General features: G+C 43.4%; 1 protein-coding gene across 1 annotated transcript in view; it reads right to left on the bottom strand.

The window, feature by feature from the left end:
- Positions 1-23,132, bottom strand: part of GABBR1 (gamma-aminobutyric acid type B receptor subunit 1) — a 200,153-nt gene that overhangs the window by 125,626 nt on the left and 51,395 nt on the right. The window contains exon 2 of the mRNA XM_081947416.1: positions 18,413-18,490. Within this exon, the coding sequence (XP_081803542.1) occupies positions 18,413-18,457 (45 nt within the window). The 5' untranslated portion in view covers positions 18,458-18,490. The remainder of the gene's footprint in view (positions 1-18,412; positions 18,491-23,132) is intronic.

Below are 23,132 nucleotides of genomic sequence, written 5' to 3'. Positions count from 1 at the left end.
TTCTCCGTGCTTGTAACAACCAGATGTTTTTCCTAAAGGCATGCCAAAACTGTCTGTGCGCGCACTATCGCGCGAGCGTGTGCCTCCCCACCTACGCATGTGCGCGTGACACCCACCCACCCTGCCACAGGGGGGAGTTTTTTCCCTCCCCGGGCTCCAGAGGCTTTCCTGAAGCTGAGGAGGGTGAAAACGGCCTCCCCCAGCTCTCTGGAAGGGTGAAAATCAGCTGGCCGGCACGCCGGAGATGAGAGGTATCATGCCGGTATGGCTCCTCAGGCCATAGGTTTGCCATCACGGTTCTAGTCCAGCCTTCTGTCTATTACAGGAATCTTCATCTCATTCTGGATAGTTTTCCAACAATGGAGCACCTATAATTTAATGGGGCAGGTTGTTCCGCTGCTGAATAGTCAGGAAATTCCTTCTTACCAACAGAAGAGAAGGTATGTAGCTTGGTGTTGACTAGCATGGCTACGATCAGAGTGTTCTAGCTGTCATACCCAAGAATTATAAAAAAATCTGTACAGGTAGTCCTCGGCTTACAACTGGTCACATAACAACCATTCAAAATTATGAATGGCCCCTGGGGGTACTTACAACCCAGTTCCAAAGTTCCAATGGCTCCCCCTTGTGCCCCCCCCCCCCTCAGCATGTTGGGCACTTGGAAACCAAGCCACATTTCATGGCTATTTGCAAAATGCCATGTGGTCATGTGACTGTGTGTTTTTTTTACAACGATTTCGACAAAAGCTGGTGTTTACTTCTGGATTTCAGCAAAACTGACTCATAAAAAAACCATTGGTTGACTTAATGGCTGCAGTATTTACCTAACAACCATGGTGGTCGCTTTACGACTATGTCATTCGCTTAATGACCACTGCAAAAAGGTCATAAAACTTGGTTGATTCCATGCTGGCCCAATTTATGATTGTCACAACTTAACAATTGTGATCTGCAGGCTTCATTATGTTGTAAGTCAAGGATTACCTGTAGCGCTGGAGAGTCAGAGGGAAAGAGGTCAGGGTTAGGTTGCTGCATTCTTGGGGCCACTCATGCAGCAACCCTTTGAATTCAATGGCAGCTTTTCCAGGAGCTGCACAGCAACTGCAGAGACGGACTGTGCGATCCTAGGAAAAGATGCAGCTGCTTTAAAAAGTTGCTAACAGATGCAGTGCAAGTTCATCAGTGACGTGCAGTCATTGGAGGCAGGGGAGGCAGAGCCTCACCTCTCATCATGAAATAATAATATAATAATAATAATATCCACAAGGGAGTTTCATATATATAAGAGGAAGAGGAGGGAGGAGGAGGAGCACGCGTGGGGCGGTGCCAGCTGGGCAACCGGCGGAGGCAGGAGGGTTCTCGGAAGCACCAATAACCTTCCTGCCTCCGCTGTACTTTGCGCGCTCCTCGTGACTGCAATAGACGTCCAGAAGTGGCAGGGGCTTGATGACATCGCCGCAGCTGCCATGCACAGACGAGGTAGCGAGTGGCGCCGATCCTCCATCGCTCGCTCGCTTGCTTACTCTCTTCCGCATGGACACCTCGGCACCACTCTGGTTACCTCCGGCCGGCCGCGCCCAGCAGCGACGTCGGCGACGTCATCAAGACGAAGTAGTTTGGAGGCAAAGTGCTTTTCAGTGCTTTTCTGTGCGTCTGGCATTTAGGTAGATAGTCGGATGTCCTAAACACCAGACGCACAGAAAAGCAACTGCTGTTGGGGATCGCGGAACGCGGGCCGACGAAGCACGCTCAGGAAGGCGGGGAATGGGATCACGATCCCATTCGCCGCCTTCCTGAGCGTTCTCCGCTGGCGAAGCGCTCCGCGATCCTTTTCTGTGCGTCTGGCGTTTAGGTAGATAGCCGGATGTCCTAAACGCCAGACGCACAGAAAAGCAGCTGCTGTTGGGGATCGCGCTCAGGAAGGCAGGGAATGGGAGGGCGGAGGCAGAAATGCCAGCGCTGCCGGAGGACAAAGGCATGAAAGCGCAGCCGCTTGAATGGGAAAGCAACGAAAGGGGCTGCGCTTTCACCCCACTCAAGCTTTGCCGCCTGCATGGGAAAGCAACGAAAAGGGCAGCGAGGGCAGGCGGGAAAGCAACGAAAGGGGCAGCGAGGGCGGGCGGTGACTGCAGGCGGCAATGCTTGAGCGGGGTGAAAGCGCAGCCCCTTTCGTTGCTTTCCCATTCACCCCGCTCAAGCCTTGCCCGAGGGAGCTGGGGATCGGGCTTTAGGTTGGTGGAAGACCTTGAAGGAGTGGGGGGGGGGAAGGGACTGGCGCCGGTGGAGGAAGCAATGCTACGCGGATCAGTGCACTCCACGGTCCCCTTAATGTTCACTCAGGAAGGCGGAGAATGGGACCACGTGTGCTGGAGGCTGAGGCTGCCTCAGCCTCCTGCACACGTGGTCCCATTCCCCGCCTTCCTGATGACGTCACCAGCCTCCCCAGCCATAACCCTGACCACACATCACTGAAGTTCATTCAACCCCCTTTTTGCCCTTTTGTCCCAAACTCAGGGCAACCTTAAGAGAGGCCTTATTACACTGAATGTCTTAATCAATTTATCTCTGCAAAAGATAAATAAAAAAAGATTGTGTGAATGGTCCTTTGTCAAACATTTTCAGCACAGCCACTTAAACACAATAGCAATTTGATTGCCTAAGCCTTTCTGCAAATAAATGAAATATAAAACAGATGGGCAGATATTAGAGTAGGTGCAAGGAAGTCAAATGATAAAAGGAAAGAAGAATGTCTGAAATACACCACCCGTTCAAAATAAGTGTGAGATGGACACAGATAGGAAACCTTTGATCATGGTTTAATCTGTAATTCTAGCTCTGCTACTCACAATGAATTGAATTAAAATGCGATGGTTAGTTTTTTGTTCAAGATTATTAACTTTGAACAAAGGAATTACAAAGGCTGATTTCATCACAGAACAATTGGTATTTCTTTTATAAATAATTTATAATGGTAAAGATCAAAGCTCAGTTCCACCCTTGGTGACGTTGGGTGTGTATGTGTCGATTTCCAACAATCCATGATTTTGCATCGCTTTTTTTCTGATGGTGATTTTTCCAATCTACCCTCTCCCTTCAGCTTTCTTTCTGATTTCCACTTACAATCAGCTCTTACTCTAAGTTGTTCAAGAACACTCAAAGTTAGTTGTCTGCTTTTCACTTGTGTTGACAAGTAGATGGTGGCTCTTAAAATTCTCTACATTCTTCCTTGGAAGTAAATCCTAGTAACTGCAGTTGCATTTACTTCTAAGGAAGAAGTGCCTTCTTTTGTGAAAGATACTGCTATCTTATATCTGATTACTTAGAAGCAAGCCACACTAAAGAATTTTATTTCAGATAGCTGGATAGATAGATAGATAGATAGATAGATAGATAGATAGATAGATAGATAGATAGATAGATAGATGATAGATAGATAGATAGATAGATAGATAGATAGATAGATAGATAGATAATTAGTGGGATCCGTAGTTTGTTTAATCATGGTTCACTAAATGATCCACAATTGACTGGGTTCACACAACATATTAAGCTATAAATCACAGTTTACAAATCTCGGTAGTAGCTGGCTTTACCACACTAAGCCAAAATTAAATAAGGTACATTATGGTTGAGTAGACATGATCCAGGCTGCTGACTATTTCACTGAACCACCCGTCTCCATCTCTCTTCTCTTAGTTAATCCTTACTAAATGGTTCTTCAGACACAAATTGCTTTCTAGGAATTTTCTGTACGTCTTTGCTGCCATCTGGTACTCACTTGGACTTCTTTCAGCCCAGATCCACTAGGTCAGTGTGTCTTAACCTTGGCAACCTTAAGACGCATGGCTGGCTAGCGAATTTTGGGAGTGGAAGTCCACTCATCTTAAAGTTGCCAAGGACACAGCTCCACACCAATTTACAAGGAAGTGTGGTGTTCTTCCCCCATTGTTATTCACTGTATTCATTTCTTATGACCCCTTTGTCGACTCCAACTCATTAAATTTTGCACCTTTGAAACCAATGCAAAATGTGTGAAGAGAGATGGTGGTTAGGAAGAAGCAGCTACACCATCTCTTCCTTCAATCACTCATTATTTGTGGTCCATGCTGGCTGCCAAGACACGTTTTAATTGACACTCCAGAATGAGTAACTGTGGAGGCACAGTTTTGTGTTAGAGATGTGTCCCTTAACCAATGCATTCACACCTCTGCATCATCAGCCATATGCTATTCTCATTCTCCGAAGCATGTGTGCGCTTCAGTAGAGGGCACTGGTGTCTTTCCCACCCACAAATCGCTCTGCTAACCAAGACACAGGCAGGCAATCTTCCCTGGAACATCTTTCTATCCAGATGGGCAGGACGCTTCATTGGGCTGCCACCACCACAAACACAAAAGGGCGAAGTCCTTTATGTACTCTGTGCATGCGTGCGTGTGTGCGTGTGTGCGCTAGAATAATACCCTATTTGTTTTGTTATTATGTTTCACATGTATGTACCACCTACTCCCAAATACTTCTGCCGAGTTAAATATTAAAACTATCAAAAGCATTTCAAAAAAATTTAAAGGCCTGAATAAATCTCGTTATATTATAATTGTTTTATTATGCTACCAACCAGGCTTAAGTAAGTACAAGGGCCAGTTCCCTGCTGCATTTGATGAGTAGAATCTGCTTCGCAAAATGCACTAAACTATTTTGTGGCTTCCAGTTTAGCATATTAACAGAATAACAGAATTGGAAGAGACCTTGTGGGTCATCTAGTCCAACCCACCCACCCAAGAAGGAGAACCTACACCGTTTCTGACAAATGCAGTCCAGTCTGTTCTTGAAAACCTCCAGTGATGAAGCTCCCACAACAGGCAAAGCTGTTCCATTGGTTGATTGTCATGCCAAATTTTCTCCTCATTTCCAGGTTGAATCTCTCCTTGATCAGTTTCCATCCATTATTCCTTGTCTGGCTTTCAGGTGCCTTGGAAAATAACTTGACCCCTTCCTCTCTGTGGCAGCCCCTCAAATATTGGAAGACTGCTCTCATGTCTCCCCTGGTCCTTCACTAGACTAGCCATGCCCAGTTCCTGCAAACATTCGTCGTATGTCTTAGCCTCCAGTCTAAAGTTATTGTAGGAGCCTAACCAACATAATTTAATCCACAAACCATAGATAAAATAACTGTGGTCTAGATTAGAAGATAATATCTGTTGCCTAGGGTTGAGCTATGGGGACCTTGGTGCTGTCTGAGCTTAGATAATCAAGCTTTCCTTTGTTGCTTGGTTTTGCTTGGTAATTTGGCTTGGTTAACTAAGCTTGACTTAGTTAACTTGGCTAATCAAGAACCCCACAACCTTATTTATACTAAGGTGATTTGGATGCCAATGCAACCCCAACCTATTTTGCAGCAAAACAGAAAACTAAATGACTGAGGTACAATACAATACAATAGCAGAGTTGGAAGGGACCTTGGAGGTCTTCTAGTCCAACCCCCTGCCTAGGCAGGAAACCCTATACTGTTTCAGACAAATGGCTATCCAACATCTTCTTAAAGACTTCCAGTGTTGGAGCATTCACAACTTCTGGAGGCAAGATGTTCCACTGATTAATTGTTCTAATTGTCAGGAAGTTTCTCCTCAGTTCTAAGTTGTTTCTCTCCTTGATTAGTTTCCACCCATTGCTTCTTGTTCTGTCCTCAGGTGCCTTGGAAAATAGTTTGACTCCCTCTTCTTTATGGCAACCCCTGAGATATTGGAACACTGCTACCATGTCTCCCCTAGTCCTTCTTTCTATTAAACTAGACATACCCAGTTCCTGCAACCGTTCTTCATATGTTTTAGTCTCCAGTCCCCTAATCATCTTTGTTGCTCTTCTCTGCACTCTTTCTAGAGTCTCCACCTCTTTTCTACATCGTGGTGACCAAAACTGAATGCAGTATTCCAAGTGTGGCCTTACCAAGGCATTATAAAGTGGTATTAACACTTCACGTGATCTTGATTCTATCCCTCTGTTTATGCAGCCTAGAACTGTGTTGGGTTTTTTTGGCAGCTCCTGCACACTGCTGGCTCATATTTAAATGGTTGTCCACTAGGACTCCAAGTTCCCTTTCACAGTTACTACTATTGAGCTAGGTACCACTTATACTGTACCTGTGCATTTCGTTTTTGTTGCCTAAATGTAGAACCTTACTCTTTTCATCATTGAATTTCATTTTATTAGATAGTGCCCAACGTTCAAGTTTGTCAAGATCCTTCTGTATCTTAAGCCTGTCTTCTGGAGTGTTGGCTATTCCTGCCAGCTTGGTGTCATCTTCAAATTTGATGAGTTCCCCATTTATTCCCTCATCCAAATCATTGATGAAGATGTTGAAGAGTACTGGGCCCAAAACAGAGCCTTGGGGTACTCCACTGCATACTTCCCTCCATGTAGATGCAGTTCCATTGAGAACTACACGTTGAGTGTGGTTAGTCAGCCAGTTACGAATCCATCTGGTGGTGATGCTGTCTAACCCACATTCTTCTACTTTATCTAGTAGTAGGTTATGGTCTACCTTACCAAATGCCTTACTGAAGTCCAAGTAAACTATATCAATGGCATTCCTCTGGTCCACTAATTTTGTCACTTTGTCAAAGAATGCAATAAGATTAGTCTGGCATGATCTGTTTTTGACAAACCCATGTTGGCTTTTGGCTATTACTTTGTTTGCTTCTAGGTGTTAGCTAATTTGTTGCTTGATTATCTTTTCCAGAATCTTTCCTGATATTGAGGTAAGGCTGATAAGTCTGTAATTTCCTGGATCTCCCCGGTGTTCCAGGATCTCTGAAAGATATAGTTCAGTGGTTCTGAGATCTCGTCTGCCAGTTCCTTCAGAACCTTGGGGTGTAATCCATCCAGTCCTGGTGATTTGAACTCATCTAGGGTAGACAGGTGCTCGCTTACCATTTTCTTTCCTATTTCAACTTGTGTTCCTAATCTGGTTTTTGTGGTGCTGTTTTTGATAGGTGCAAGACAGATGCAAAACATGAGTTAAATAGTTCTGCTTTCTCCCTGTTGCTTGTCACCTTCTTGCCACTTTCCCCCAGCAATGGACCAATTGTTTCCTTAACTTTTTTCTTGTTTTTAACATTTTAGAAGAAGCTTTTTTGTTATTTTTTTACTTTTGTGGCAAGCCTTTCTTCATTGTGAGCCTTAGTTTTCCTCACTTCATCTTTACATACTCAGGCTATTTGCTGATATTCTGCCTTAGTTATGTCCCCCCGCTTTCCACTTTTTATACTTATCTTTTTTGTCTTTCGTCAGAGAGTTCTTTATGCAGCAATGCTGTTTTCTTTTGGGAGCTGTTATTTTTCTTTTTCATTGGTATTGTGCTAGACTGGGCTTTTGTAATCTCATTTTTCAAAATTTCGCAAGCTTCTTGGGAAGGTTTGCAAACTGAATTGAAGGCTCCTTCAATTATCCTAATTTCTTACATTCCATTTAATTGTCTGCCCATCCCTGACTTACACTATTATGAAAGGAAATAAACAACAGTTAGTGGTTGTTGATAAATGTATAAGCAATAAAAGCACATATCAAATAAAAGCAGCAGGGAATTCAGGTGGGAGAATAAATAAAGGTTTAAAGTGGAATCTACTGCAGATTTTTTTCTCTGATGTATTTATTTAATCTATACCTCTGCTTTCATACATCTTGCAAAGCCAAAATGCAATTTGTTTTGACTTACACTGATATGTGATCCTGGCCCTTGTGAATTTGTGTATCAAAAATTATGGCTTAGCTTTTTACAAAAATTGGGGTTTATTCCACAACCCTACCCAACCCCAGTTGGGGAAGACTGAGGAAGCCAGAACTACTTGGGCTTCAAGAATATGAATTCAGAACCTTGGAAAGCAGACGGGGAGTTTGCCAGACTCGTTTCTAGTGAGTGAGTTCTGATGGAGTCTCTTGGAACAATTTCAGATGCTTCTACTTCCCAGATTTCTCGGCACCAGGATTAAGTTTCCATCTATCAGACAAGCTATTAATGGACCCATAAGGGTCTGAACCCCACTTCTATTATTTTCCCTCTTTCCTGCAATCTCACACCAAACCTTTCTAGAATTTGTCCTCATTTAGTTGGAAAATATGAAAAATTTAGTATTGGCCATGTACACTTGGCCCTGCCCACTTTGCATTAAGCCACTGGCTCCTGAACTTTAGGGAGAAGGAGAAAGAGAAGGAGAAAGGAAGGAAGGAAAGATATAATAAAGGAAGAAGAAAGGAAGGAAGGAGGGAGGGAGGGAGGGAGGATAAAGGGATGACAGGCAGGCAGTAAGAAAAAAAGATATAGGAAAGGAAGAAGAAAGGAAGGAACGAAGGAAGAGAAAGGAAGGAAGGAGGGAGGGAGGAAAAGAAGATATAGGAAAGGAAGAAGAAAGGAAAGAAAGAAGGCAGGAAGGGGAAGGAAGGGAGAGAGAGAGAAAGAGAAAGAAAGGGAAAGAAAGAAAAAAGGCAGGAAGGAAAAGATATAGGAAAGGAAGAAAAAAGAAAGAAGGAAGGAAGGAAAAGAAGATATAGGAAAGGAAGGAAGAAAGGAAGAGAGATGTTGGGATGGCAGGCAGGCAGAAAGGAGTGAGCCCCTGGCTAAAATTACATTGCAACTCTCTGGACTACATAGCCCACATTGCTCATACCTTCTGGGCACCACGCATACTCCTTAGTTGTTTTGGCGGAAGGAGGAGGTGCTGATACTCTGACTAAATAATGCTTCAGCATTTTGTTGTTGCTGCTCTGCCAGAAGAGACTTTCATCACATCTGCTTTGTTCATGCCACCTTCCTCAGCTTTTTTTATATATATTAAATATTTAATGGCTTATTTACTTTAGGTCTTTGGCTTATTTATTTCCAGACGAGCACTTGCTATTTCGAACACAAGCCATCAGCTTCGAGTGTTGCCACCTTGTCAGACAGCACGCTAATTTCATTTTAACACTTTGCCAGTTGCCCTGCCCAAGTCCCTTTTCTAAGCCCTCTCCCTCCCTGACAATTTGACAGAGGTCTTCAACCTTAAACGCCCCCCTTCCCCAAATCCTAGCGAGTTATTTGTTTTGAGAGGGACAGCGAGAGTGTCTCTAATGTTTTAAGTATAATTCCTCTCTGAACACGATTTGAAGCAATCAGGTTGACGCGCCGAGGACTGCAAAGCCAGTGGAGTCATTCAGGGTTAGTATCTGTCATGTGTGAAATGCTTTGCAACATTCACAGGCCGTGCAAATAAAAACCCACTAAGACAAGGCACTGTGATTGTTCCCATTTTGCAAATTAGAAAACCGAAGCTGATGAAACAAAACAAAAAAAACTTGCTTCCAGCCAGGGAATGGCCCTGTGTAGCATGGCCAAGATTTTTAATCAGGGGCCGGTTGCTTGATCGATGATTTTGTAAATGGGATGAATTTTGTAAAAAAAAGTCAGTCCTTGGGCAAAAGGAATTAATGGATGCAGCTTTGTTGACATCAGCACTCAAGACAAGGACAAAGCCAGAGCAGAAGACTTCAATCTCCCATGACATTATTGCAGGTTTCAAAATGACCTTTTTGGGCAACATGAGACTTGAACAGCCCTGTAAAGAGACTTTTAACTGCAAGAGATTGCTGAACTCCTATATCTCAAAATGTTTCAGGGTGCCTCAATAGTTTCCAACAAATAAATGGATTTTTAATCCATGACAAGTGTTACTCGCAATCTATCTCATGTTGTAACCTTCATCTACAAACCAGCTTGTCTTCCTTTCCCTCATCCCAATTTAAATCTGTAACAATTAAGCCACTTGGGGCATCTGAAGTGTGCTGCAACTCACAAAAACCTGTCCTTTTAAATAAAAGTGCCGTACCTTTTGGAGTTATAAGATGCACTCCCTCCCCTTAAAAAAAGGGTGGAAATGTTGGTGTGTCTTATATACCTAATACAGCCATTTTTTGGCCTCCAGAAACCCTGCCCCGCGCATCGCATTTTCGCCAAAAACAAGCTTTGTTTTTCACAAAAACTGGGTGCACAGAGGGTTTGGGAGGTCTGCAGAGTGCTCCTAGGGGCTGGGGAGGGCAAAAATGCGATGCATGTGGGGTTTGGGAGGAGAAAACAGGCCTGTTTTTCACAAAAACAAGAGCATATTGTTGGGGCCCTCTCCAGCCCTCAGGGGCACTCTGCAGGCCTCCCAAACCCTCTGCACACCTCATTTTTGAGGAAAACAGGTGAAAAAACATGCTCATTTTTGGCCTCCCAAACCCCCAAGGAGTGCCATTTTTGTTCTCCCCAGACCCCAGGAGCATTCTGCAGGCCTCCTAAACCTTCTGTGCCCCCGTTCTTTGCCTCCCAAACCCCCCAGGAGTGCTGTTTTTGTTCTGTCCGAACTGGTTCTATTACAGCGACGCCATCTTGATTTTTGGCTCTCTACTTGCAGGTTTTTAGCTCTGCGCTTGCAGATTTTGGCTCTGCGCTTACATATGTGCAATTTTCATTGCACATATGTGTAATTTATTTCCATTTTAATATTTTGCGCAGGCACAGACCTATTGATGTGCAAATGCACATGTGTACTCACTTGGTGTGCACACGCAAAAATTTTGCACGGACCAAACAGGCAGTAATGCTGGCAGCCACCCACCCCTGCGTGCCCCGTGGTTGTGAAAAACGGGACACCCAGTGGTTTGGGAGGCCTGTAGAATATTCCTGGGGTCAGTCAAGCTGAGGTAGACCTTTCATGAAATACAGATAGTCCTCAACTTACATCAATTCATTTCAAAGTTATAACTGCACTGAAAAAAGTGACGTATTACCATTTTTCACACTTGCAACCGTTGCAGCAGCCCATGGTCACATGATTAAAATTCAGATGCTTGGCAACTGGCATGTATTTATGACAATTGTAGTATCCCAGATCATGTGATCACCTTTTGCAACCTTCTGACAATCAAAGTCAATATTCAAAGTCAATATTCACTTAACGACCATATGGTAAGGGTTCCCCTCGCACATATATGCTAGTCGTTCCCGACTCTAGGGGGCGGTGCTCATCTCCATTTCAAAGCCGAAGAGCCAGCGCTGTCCGAAGACGTCTCTGTGGTCATGTGGCCGGCATGACTAAATACAGAAGGCGCACGGAGCACTAATACCTTCCCACCAAAGGTGGTTCCTATTTTTCTACTTGCATTTTTACATGCTTTCGAACTGCTAGATTGGCAGTTCGAAAGCATGTAAAAATGCAAGTAGAAAACTGGGACAAGTAAGGGGAGCTCATTCCGTTAGGTAGAGATAGGGATTCAAACCGCCAAACTGCCAACCTTTCTGATCGACAAGCTCAGTGTCTTAACCATATTACTAACTTAATAACTGCAGTGACTTGCTTAACAACTGTGCCTAGAAAGGCCATAAAATGGAGCGAAATTCACTCAATGAGTGTCTCACTTAGCAACCGAACGTTTGGCCTCACTTTTGGTCAAAAGTCGAGAACTACCTGTACTTAAATAAAACCAGCTGTCCCCAGCTTGGTATTCTCCATATGGGGGAACTAAAGCTTCCAAAATCCGCAGCCAAGCATAGCCAACAGGGAAAACTGAAATATTTCATTCTACCCAGATATCCACCAGGCTGGAGATGGCGTGGGAGAATGGTGGTGCTGAAGCCAGTAAGGCTGAGATCCATCTTTTGTAGAATAATGAAAATGCAAGTTTTGGGGAAAAAAACAAATGTGAATGTAAATACATTTCAGGCTATGGCATGGCTACCCCAATATAATACAATGCTGTTTAATTTAGAATGAACCAATAGATGGAGATTGGTGCATCTGTATACAAGCTCATAAATCATCATTTTTTCTTTCGTCAAAGCCCCAAGCGACCCCAGATAGTTACAAAAACCAGCCTGGCACAGGTAGTCCTCAACCTACGACCACAATTGAGTCCAAATTTTCGGTTGTTAAGCGAGACATTTGTTGCGTGAGTTTTATGTTCCCCCTTTTATGACCTTTCTTGCCACAGCTGTTAAGTGACTCCTGTTGTTAAATTAGTATCACGGTTGTTAAGTGAATTTGGCTTCCCCCATTGACTCTGCTTGTCAGAAAGTCGCAAAAAGGGGGCACTGCATGACCCCGGGGGCACAGCAACCATCATAAATATCCAGTCAGTTGCCAAGCATCTGAATTTTGATCATGTGATCATGGGGACACTGCAGTGGTCATTAAGTGTGGGGAAAAATGGTCATAAGTCACATGATTCAGTGCCGTTACAACTTTGGTGACAAAATGAAGTGTTGTAAGTCAAGGACTACCTGTATTACATCAGTGCTTTATTTTTGAAGAAAGAAAGAAAGAAAAAAGAAAGAAAGAAAAAAGAAAGAAAGGAAGGAAGGAAGGAAGGAAGGAAGGAAGGAAGGAAGGAAGGAAGGAAGGAAGGAAGGAAAGGAATAGAAGGATTTATAGGAAATCTTCACATCTGTCTAGAGTTTTCATTCTTTTTTATTTGCTGCCCGTAGACTAGTGAGACTAAGCTTTTATTTTCTATGCTACTCTGGCTCTTAAGCCATAAATGGCATTTGAAATAAAAACAGTAACAGTAAAATGTCACTAAGCATTTGGAACAATCCATTGGGCCTCACTGAAGCTGGAGTAAGTTTGGAGGAAAAAAATAATTATTTCTTTTAAAATAATTGGTGGATAGTGTAAGGCTTACAGTCATATTCCATGCTGGATCTTTGGCCTGCTACACTCTCTAATATTTTACTATGCTTTTTCATTAGTGGGGAATTGGGAGAGGGAATAGTAAGGAGTAGAATGTATTGCTGTCAAAATACAAAATTCCTTTATAGAAAGCCAAGGTCATCTTTTGTTCTCTACACCTCTGAGCCTGACCAGAACTGGATGGGTGGAAATGCCAGTGCGGCAGTGGAAGATTGGACCATGTGATGGACTTGTGGGTGTGTGGGCAAGATCATGAACTTTCAACTGGGTGGGAACCCCGAGAAGTTTTCAGATTCGGGTTTCCACAGGTGTACCAACATGTCTTGGAGTCCTAGTGAACAACCATTTAAATATGAGCCAGCAGTGTGCAGCAGCTGCCAAAAAAGCCAACACAGTTCTAGGCTGCATCAACAGAGGGATAGAATCAAGATCACGTGAAGTGTTAATACCACTTTATAAGGCCTTGGTAAGACCACACTTGGAATACTGCATTCAGTTCTGGTCGCCATGATGTAAAAAAGATGTGGAGACTCTAGAAAGAGTGCAGAGAAGAGCAACAAAGATGATTAGGGGACTGGAGACTAAAACATATGAAGAACGGTTGCAGGAACTGGGTATGTTTAGCTTAAGAGAAAGAAGGACTAGGGGAGACATGATAGCAGTGTTCCAATATCTCAGGGGTTGCCACAAAGAGGAGGGAGTCAAACTATTCTCCAAAGCACCTGAGGGTAGAACAAGAAGCAATGGGTGGAAACTAATCAAGGAGAGAAACAACTTAGAACTGAGGAGAAATTTCCTGACAGTTAGAACAATTAATCAGTGGAACAGCTTGCCTCCAGAAGTTGTGACTGCCCCAACACTGGAAGTCTTTAAGAAGATGTTGGATAGCTATTTGTCTGAAACGGTATAGGGTTTCCTGCCTAGGCAGGGGGTTGGACTAGAAGACCTCCAAGGTCCCTTCCAACTCTGCTATTGTATTGTATTGTCTCTCTTAATAAATTGGAACTTTGAGGAAAGCTCTGCCTTGGACTCTGATTTAATTTTGGATGATATTTGGAACGCCGACATTTGGCTGAGGGAAGTACTGCTCTACTGTCCCAAAGGTGCTTTTTTCAAGACGCAACTGGACTTTCTGGGTTTTTTTTCTTTGAAGTTGTTTCGCTTCTCAACCAAGAAGCTTCTTCTGCTCTGACTGGATGGTGGGCAAAGTCAGAGGTGAAGAAGCTTCTTGGATGAGAAGCGAAACGTCTTCAAAGAAAAAAAAACCAGAAAGTCCAGTTGCGTCTTGAAAAAAAGCACCTGTGGAACAACCAGGACCTGGATGACTGAGAATCTCCATAGACATTCAGCCCTACTGGCTAGGACACCATGCATATTTGCCATTCCAAAACAAGAACCGTTTCTAATGCAGTACAAATTATGAAGGGCATAAGTACAGTAACTGCATCAGATCCCAGAGACAAGGAGATGCGTATTTCATTTGGACTTTCTTTTCCTATTTTCCTTTCTTTGTCCAGGTGTCCTCCATTTATTTAGAACTCAGCATCCAAACCAGTTCTTCTCAGCCTGGACAACTTTAAAATGTATGGATTTCAACTCCCAGAATTCCCCAGCCAGCATTAACCTTTCTGTAATGATAATTCTGTTTGTCTTCTTTTCTCCTTTGTGATTGTTTAAAAGGGAGGAATATGGAAATAATGGCTCTCCCCAGATCAAGTTTATTTATTTATTTGGGCGACACTAGTCTGGTCAAAATAACTGATGATGGGAATTGTCACAACAGTTTCTCACTCCTGGCTTAATTTGCTCTTTTTTTAATTGGCTTTAAAACAGATGTAAATTCTGGAATTGTATAATTGACACAGGAAAGTAGGCTCTAATCTAATGTATTTATTTGCAGTTCATTGCCTTTAAGTCTCATGATGATTAGGGGACTGGAGGCTAAAGCATATAAAGAACGGTTGCTGGAATTGGGAATGTCTTGTGTGATGAAAAGAAGTCTAGGGGAGACATGATAGCAGTCTTCCAATATCTCAGGGGCTGCCACAAAGAAGAGGGAGTCAAACTATTCCCCAAAGCACCTGAGGGCAGGACAAGAAGCAATGGGTGGAAACTAATCAAGGAGAGAAGCAACTTAGAACTGAGGAGAAATTTCCTGACAGTTAGAACAATTAATCAGTGGGACAGCTTGCCTCCAGAAGTTGTGAATGCCCCAACACTGGAAGTCTTTAAGAAGATGTGGGATAGCCATCTGTCTGAAATGGTATAGGGTTTCCTGCCTAGGCAGGGGGCTGGACTAGAAGACCTCCAAGGTCCCTTCCAACTCTGTTATTCTGTTTTCTGTTGTGTTTTCATCATCCTGCTCTGACTGGACAATCAATGCAGTTAACAGCACAATATAACTACAAATGCACTTAGGACTTTATTAAGTTTAAAAGAATTTAATAAATTAAAATAATTTAAAAATAATACACAGGTACTAAATTTACTGCTCAAAAGGCCAGTTTAAAAACATGTGCCTTAATTCTTTTTCTAAGGGTGGTCACCAAATAAAATTCCCCAGGGAAAGCTTTCCAAGTTGGGAACAACACACAACAAGGTAGTTGACAATCAGGCTTCTGAAAGCAGCACCAACATCTTTAAAAGTGTTTGGCCTGCAAATATTAGTGTTTGCACAGGTCCACAAGAGGGGAGGTAGCCTCTTATGGGATGCAGTGGCTCAGTGGCTAAGACGCTGAGCTTTACGATTAAAAAGATCGACAGTTTGGCAGTTCGAATCCCTAGTGCCGCATAACGGAGTGAGCTCCCGTTACTTGTCCCAGCTTCTGTCAACCTAGCAGTTCGAAAGCATGTAAAAATGCAAGTAGAAAAATAGGGACCACCTTTGGTGGGAAGGTCACAGCGCTTCATGCGCCTTTGGTGTTTAGTTATGCCAGCCACGTGACCACGGAGACGTCTTTGGACAGCGCTGGCTCTTTGGCTTTGAAATAGAGATGAGCACTGCCCCCTAGAGCCGGGAACTGCTAGAACATATGTGTGAGGGGAAGCTTTACCTTTAGTCTCTTAGGTGGTCAAGCTCTGAAGTCTTCAGGGCTTTGAAGTTTAAAATAAATTTTACTGAACTGTGCCCTAAAGAAAGAAACCCACTCTTAGGGTAGCTTTAACATCACAGGCTGGGCATAAGTTCCCTTTTGGGAACTGAGATAACCAAAGGTATCAGGATGGGTTTTTTAAACGATAACTGCATAGGCCCTTGGCTAATATTAAAATCTTATGCCTGAAAAATGTTTGCCCGTTGCAAATTGGGGTGATAGTTTTGTCATGGTTATGATAGGGGTGCATAGAGCGGCGTAATGGCCTAGTGGTGAAGACACTCGCCTCCCACTCAAAAGGTTGGGTGTTCAAGCTTAGGTAGCAGCAGGCATTTCTCTCTCTTAGGGCGGAAAGAAAAAAATACCTGCTGCGAATGTTGCATGGCGTCAGGAAGGGCATCTGGCCAGTAAACGCTCAACTCCATCCAGTTGCCCTTAAAGGATTACAGCAGGGGTGAAATCCAGCAGGTTCTGACAGGTTCTGGAGAACCAGTAATGGAAATTTTGAGTAGTTCGGAGAACCGGCAAATGCCACCTCTGGTTGGCCTCAGAGTGAGGAGGGAATGGGGATTTTGCACTATCCTTCCCCTGCCACGCCCACCAAGTCACATCCACAGAACCAGTAGTAAAAAATTTGAATTTCACCACTGGATTACTGGGTCATAAAAATAGAGTTTATGGTAGGGGTACATAAATGTGAGAACAACTTTGGTATAGTGGTTAAGGCATCAGAAACCAGGAAACTGAGTTCTAGGTCCATTTTGGCATAAAGCCAATTGGGTGACCTTGGGCCCGTCACTTTCCCTCAGCAAGGGAAAGCAAAGGTAAGTCTTGCCTTGCCAAAAAACAACAACTGCAGAAGCTTGTCTAGGCCGCCTCCAAGAATCGGACATGATTGAACGGAAGGAAAAACAAAAACATAAATTCACAGAGGTAACTGCCAAGCATCAATCAATAGCCCTAACCGTAACCCATTTGGAGGGGAGGGGGGATGAGACAGCCAAAATAAACAGAAGGAGTCATTTGGAACAAGCAAACAAGAAATATGCCACGGACTCGGCACTTGATAAACCAAGAACCCGTGAAGGCCTTGGAAAAGATATTCAGCTGCTACGGAACAACTACTATACCTACAAAGATCAGTATTGCGCAAGCCACAACAATCGATGGAAGCAAAAATTGGACTCTGAAGGAGCAGGATAGGCTTTTGAACTTTGGTGCGTGTTGGAAAAGACCTCAACAACCCAAAACAATCCACATGCCCCCTCCCTCCTTATTACATTCCAAAGAAAGTGAGAACACTGCAGGGCGCTTAGGCACCGGGAAAAAGCTTGTAAAAGTAGAGCTTATCCCCATGCTCCCCCCTTCCTCCATTTGAATGGCAGTATCACGTTAGGGATCTGACAGGGAGAAACAACTTGGGATTGAGGAGAAACTTCTTAACAGTGAGAACAATCAACCAGTGGAAATGTTTGCTACCAGATATCTTCGGTGCTTCCTCGCTGGACCACTGAGGTCCCCTCCAACTCTATGATTCTATGATTCTGTAACGTTCTCTTCCTTGAGCGGAGGTTGGACTAAATGAGCTCCAAGGTCCCTTCCAGCTCTGTGATTCTATGATTCTGTAAGGGTCTCTTGCTTGAACAGGGGGTTGGACTAGATGACCTCCAAGGTCTCTTCCAGCTCTGTTATTCTGTGATTCTGTAAGGTTCAATCTGAAATCTTTAAAAAAACTTCGAATTTCTTGTTGGTAAGGACATAGACTTCCATTAATTAAAATGAAAGAGGAATGTATGTGGAGTTTTAACACACATTAAATTTCTACAGTCAACTTGAAAGCATTTTCTTGATATGCTGTAGCAAACATTGTAACTGGGCACCTAGACTCTGCATCTATACAGGTGGTAGTTTCCTGTACTTTTTTCTTTTATTTGTGTGTTACCTCCATTGATCTAGAAATAAAATCTTAAGGAAGTGCCTTTGCTTATCTTTTAGAACCAGATCTTTAAAACCAGAGCCTCACTGTTTGATCTGAAGCCTCGAAAAGGGAACTTTTCAGAAGAGTTTCATAGGACCTTTCCAAATGTATAACTTTAAAGGACTGGTGAGCCTTCACACCCACTCAGGTTACCAGTCACTTTAAGCAGCAAGATAGGCAGAATATACATTTATTAAATAAACTAGCCAATAACCCGGCATTGCCCGGATATTTATTTATAGGGGGGAAATGTCTAGACCAAATGTAATTTCTAATGTTGGATTTTCCCCCCTTACCAGAGGGTGCCCCCTTATGGAGTACTGTGAAGCCGTTGCCACGGCAACTCCATTGCGCTGTTCAGTAGAAGTCATTTTAAGGCAGTACAGTAGAAGCCATTTTAAGGCACAACAGGCTGTATCTTAAGAAAACACCCCCCCCCCAAGGGATGTTGAGGTGTCTTACCCCCCACAGTATTTGTTTCATCTGTGTACCAAGTTTGGTTGAAATTGCTCAAGGTGTTCCAGAGTTATGCTGCAACATATACACACAGCCATTGATAGATAGACAGATAGGTAGGTAGGTAGGTAGGTAGGTAGGTAGGTAGATATTAGATAAATAGTATGTTTTCCAGGCATACTTCCTACCTTTTTCCTTCGAACCATACTTCCCCAGCTACACAGGTGGGACATTCTGGATCCAGGTTTTGGTTTATATTTCCAGCCCTGATTGAGGAAAGGAAAAAAAAAAAAGAGAGAGAGATTTGCAACTCCATTTTATAGCCAGTCTTCTTTCCAATTCACAAGTCACAGCAGGGAAAACACATAAATGATTCTAGGTGTTGGTTCAGAACTGCAGTGATGCTAAAAAAACAAACAAAAACCATCCCTTTTGATGTTGCACTCTTGCATATACAGTAAGTGTGCAACGTGTATTTGGTCACTCTCCTCCCTGGCCACCTGTGAGAATAATATTTTCACATGTGAGAATGAGACTGTGGGCCCGCTGAGCTTCACAGCTCACTTTCAGCTTGTAATCATGAAGAGTACGGTAATGAGATACAAAGATATCGAGGGCTGCTTTTTCATCGGGATTTCAACTCCTCAAATGTTTGGCTAGAGACAGGTTGAAATGCCTCAGAATTGCACTCCCTACTGATCTCAAGGCTTCCATTTTGGTAAATGCGGATAAAACAAAAAACGGAAACCAGCCTTAATCTCCAGGAGATCTACATACCTTCATGCTCCCCACATTTTCATACCCTCCCCAAAAGGAAATATATCACTCATGCATTCAAAAAATGTATCACTCACGCCAACAGGTTTGCTTCACATTTGCATGTGCTAATTTATAAAGAAAGATGTTTATGTAAACATAATGCAGTTACAGGTAAAAATACACCATATTTCACAACCGGGGTGGTGGTGGTGGTGAGAGAAACTGTGACTAAGTGAGCTGCGCGACTGCTCAGTCTGTTGTCAAGGTCGGAGGTCCACCATCTGGCTGGGCAGGTGGGCATATTGTGGAGAGTTTCACAGAAGACTGAGGGAAAGACTTGCCTGTTTTCAAAATGGATGCCATGGTAGCTATGGCTGACCATGAACACCACGTTTACAAAAGCTGGCTGTTGTGGCTCACCAACGGAGATTTGGACAGTGAGGAGGAAGTTGGGAAGGAACATGGGCCAGTCCTGGAGTCTGGGGAAGGCTCTGATGAGAGCTCTGTGTCGGAGGCAGAGAGGGGGGCAGGGCCGTATGCCAGTTATCAGCTGCCTTCAGAGTCAGACATCAGTGAGACAGACAGTGGAGCCTGTTCCCAGTGTGCGCATGCGCAGAGTTGCCAGAGGAAGGGAACAGCTAAAGAACAGGGGTTGACTTGGGAGTAAGGCCACAGGTGGACGATAAATGGCCCCTCCCAGAGGAAATAAAAGAGGAGCAAAAGGGGAGTGGAGTTTGCAGGAGACAATTAGTTCGCTTAATAGGTTCGTGACTCTCTGAGACTCCTTGCTATGTTTTGCAGGTATCGGCCCGGCATAGGGGTGAGTTCCTGCCAGTTCTAACCTCTTCTATAGAAGAGGTTCCACAAATCTACAGTGTCGTTTAGAACCGGTTCCATCTCCCGCCCCCCGCCCATCCACACATCATCAAGATGAAGAGCGAGAGGAGGAATTCTGGGAGTTGAAGTCCACAAGTCTTAAAGCTGTCAAGTTTGAACACCCCTGGGGTTTTTTTCTAAAGGGTTAGGGGTGCAAGAGTCTTGTAACTTGACAGCTTTAAAACTTGCGTGCTTCAATGCCAGAGTTCCTAAGCCAACATGACTAGAGGAGGAATTCTGGGAGTTGAAGTCCACAAGTCTTAAAGCTGTCAGGTTTGAACACCCCTGGGGTTTTTTTTTTCTAAAGGGATAGGGGTGTAAGAGTCTTGTAACTTGATAGCTTTAAGACTTGCATGCTTCAAATGCAGAGTTTCTTTGCCAACATTTTGGTTGCTAAGCAAGAGTGTTGTTAAGTGAGTTTCACCACATTTTACAAGTTGCCCATGCCCACCCAGTCACATGGCTGCCAAGCCACTCCCACCCAGTCACATGGCCAGCAAGCCACTCCCACAAAGCAGGTCACACCTACAGAAGAGGTTCTAAAAAATTTTGAAACCCACCACTGTCCTGGCAGCTCTCCAAGACAGATAAGGTCTGTGACTGTAAATCCTCCCTTGAAAGACTTTGCTGGATGTGAATGAGCAGAATTCACAGTCAATTAATAAAATGGGTTTTTGTCAGGACAAGGAGTTTGCTTCATGCTCTCGGGAAGCCTGAGTCAGAATACTGGCAATACTGTTTTTTGCCATCCTTCCTCCCCCAGGATATTTCTGCCTTCCCATCTCCCCCTCCCCACCCCAAATGTGGGCATTTCCACTTTACCTACAGGCCATTTTTACTTCGTAAGAATACCTATGGAATGGAATTGGAAGCTTATATTTCTCTTTCATATTTGCAGTTTTATTGGGTTCATCACACAGTCAGCCAGATATTCAGACAGGATTTTTGTCTTCCTATTGAGTCCTTCCCAAGGACTTGGGATAGACAAATGGCAATAGCAATAGCACTAAGGCTTATCTACCGCTTTACAAGTGGTTTACAGAGTCAGCATATTACCCCCAACAATCTGGGTCCTCATTTTACCGACCTCGCAAGTATGGAAGGCTGAGTCAACCTTGAACCTGGTGAGATTTGAACTGCCAAATTGCAGGCAGCTGGCAGTGGGCAGAAGTAGCCTGCAGTACCCGCACTTTAATCGCTGCACCATCAGATGTACATGTTTCATGGTGTTGGAGGTATCATTGCAGGAAGTAAGTGTTCCAAATAAAGCTTGCATTTGCAATTGACTGGTAGTGATTTTGCCAATGCTGATAGGATCCAAGTGGTGCTCCAGATGTTTGAAATTGCACCCAAGGCACCTATCAGCACTGCTATCATCTTCATTTTCTTTTGTCATCGTTGTTCTATTTGCGGGTCTTTGTATTTTGTTATTTTCTCTAGTTCTTTCTCTTCTCTTCTGCTGTTTCCAACCTACTGCAGTATCTATTTATTTTGTCTTTCTGACCAACAGTGGTGAAATCTCAGGTGTTGTGTTTGAATTCTAAAGTTGCAGAGTACTTTTGCTCCTTCATTTTGTATTACTTTGCCTATTTTGTGGCCTCACCATTTCTTTCAGGCAAATGGTATTTCTTGCAGATATTCCAATGCAACACTGTTGTTACTTTGTCGTGCTGTTGTTTTTCATTATTATTATATCCACAAAAATACAAAATCACAGCTTTATACGTTCTTTAATTGGCATTGGCCTTCATTGGCATTGAGTTCTTCCCAAGAATTTAGCATGTCATAATGTATCAGCATAATGTCAAGGTTCCAGTTCAGGAAATCTGAGACTTTTAAGCTTTCTCAAAGATTTGCTTTATTGAGTCGTAGTATATCTGCAAATACAAGGAAGGTGGCCTTTTTGTAATTAAAAGATGGAAAAATTTTGTCAATGGTCAGATTCTCGATTTTTTGGGTATGGCACCCAGGATGCTGATAACTCTGTGACCATCATGGCTGGGTTTATGCCATAATCTTTCAATTTCAGTTTTCAGGTTTTGATACTGTGTGATTTTCTCCAATTCTTTCTTTTTTTTTTCTATTCTACTGTCCAGTGGTGGGTTCCTACCTGTTCAGACTAGTTCGGCCGAACCAGTAGTAGCTTGGCATCCTGGGTCGCTGGAACCAGCAGTGACCCAGGCCTGCCACGCCCCTAAACCGGTTCTCCCAGCTGTGCCATAGGCGGCGCTATCTTGTTTTTGGCTTCTGCACATGTGCAGAGCAATTTTCGTTGTACTGCGCATACGTGCACAGCGCACATCAAACGCACACAGGGCACGTCCCTGAGAGAACCAGCAGTAGCGGCTGCCTGAACCCATCACTGCTACTGTCCCCTGATATTGCCACATCAATTATCCACACTGTCTTCTTTTCAAGCACAGTTAAATCTGATGTGTTATGAGCCAAGACTTTACTAGTTTGTATTCTGAACTCCCACATTATTTTAACCTGCTCATTTTTGACTATTTTTCCAACAATATGTTCCCACCAATTTTTCATTACTGGCACATGATCATTTTTACAGATGTTCCAGTGAATCATTTTGGCAACCGTGTTATGTCATTGTTTATATAATCAGTTAGTGCGCTCTTCTTGCATGAGCTGAATACATGATATGCTGTTTCTTCTGTCTGAATTTTGAATCACTTGACAATTTTTCAGTTTAGGCCTTGATTGCATTAGTTCAAATAGCTTGGTCTTGAGCAGCCAAAATCAAGCCTTGATCTTCTTTTTTTTAATGTTCCAGTTGTAAGTCATTGCCAGGTTTTATCTTTATTGACGTTCCCCTCAATCTTTTGTAGAAATTGACCATGTAATGCTTTTCCTTGCCAGCATTCTGTTCTTGCTTTTATTACATTATTTCAATATTCATGTTTTGTTTCCTGCTTGTTCAATAAGTTCTATTTTTTTAACTTGCATCAATGCTTGTTCTTGGCTGTCTTTTATGTAATCAGCCAATGCATGCTTTTCTTAGTCCACAGCTAGCTTGACTTAAAGTAAACCCTTGCCTCAATGGTGAAATTCATTTTTTTTAATACCGGTTCTGTGGGCGTGGCTCAGTGGGCGTGGCTTGGGGGCATGGTATGGCTTTGTGGGTGTGGCTTGGGGCATGGCAGGGACTGCAAAATCTCCATTCCCACCTAACTCTGGGGCCAGCCAGAGGTGGCATTTGCCGGTTCTCCAAACTACTCAAAATTTCTGCTGCCAGTTCTCCAAACTACTCAAAATTTC

Source organism: Natrix helvetica (assembly GCF_964273705.1).
Source record: "Natrix helvetica genome assembly, chromosome: 1".
NCBI classification, from domain to species: Eukaryota; Metazoa; Chordata; class Lepidosauria; order Squamata; family Natricidae; genus Natrix; species Natrix helvetica.
Note: the sequence above shows the minus strand (reverse complement) of the source record. Positions and strands in the feature narration are given on the sequence as shown.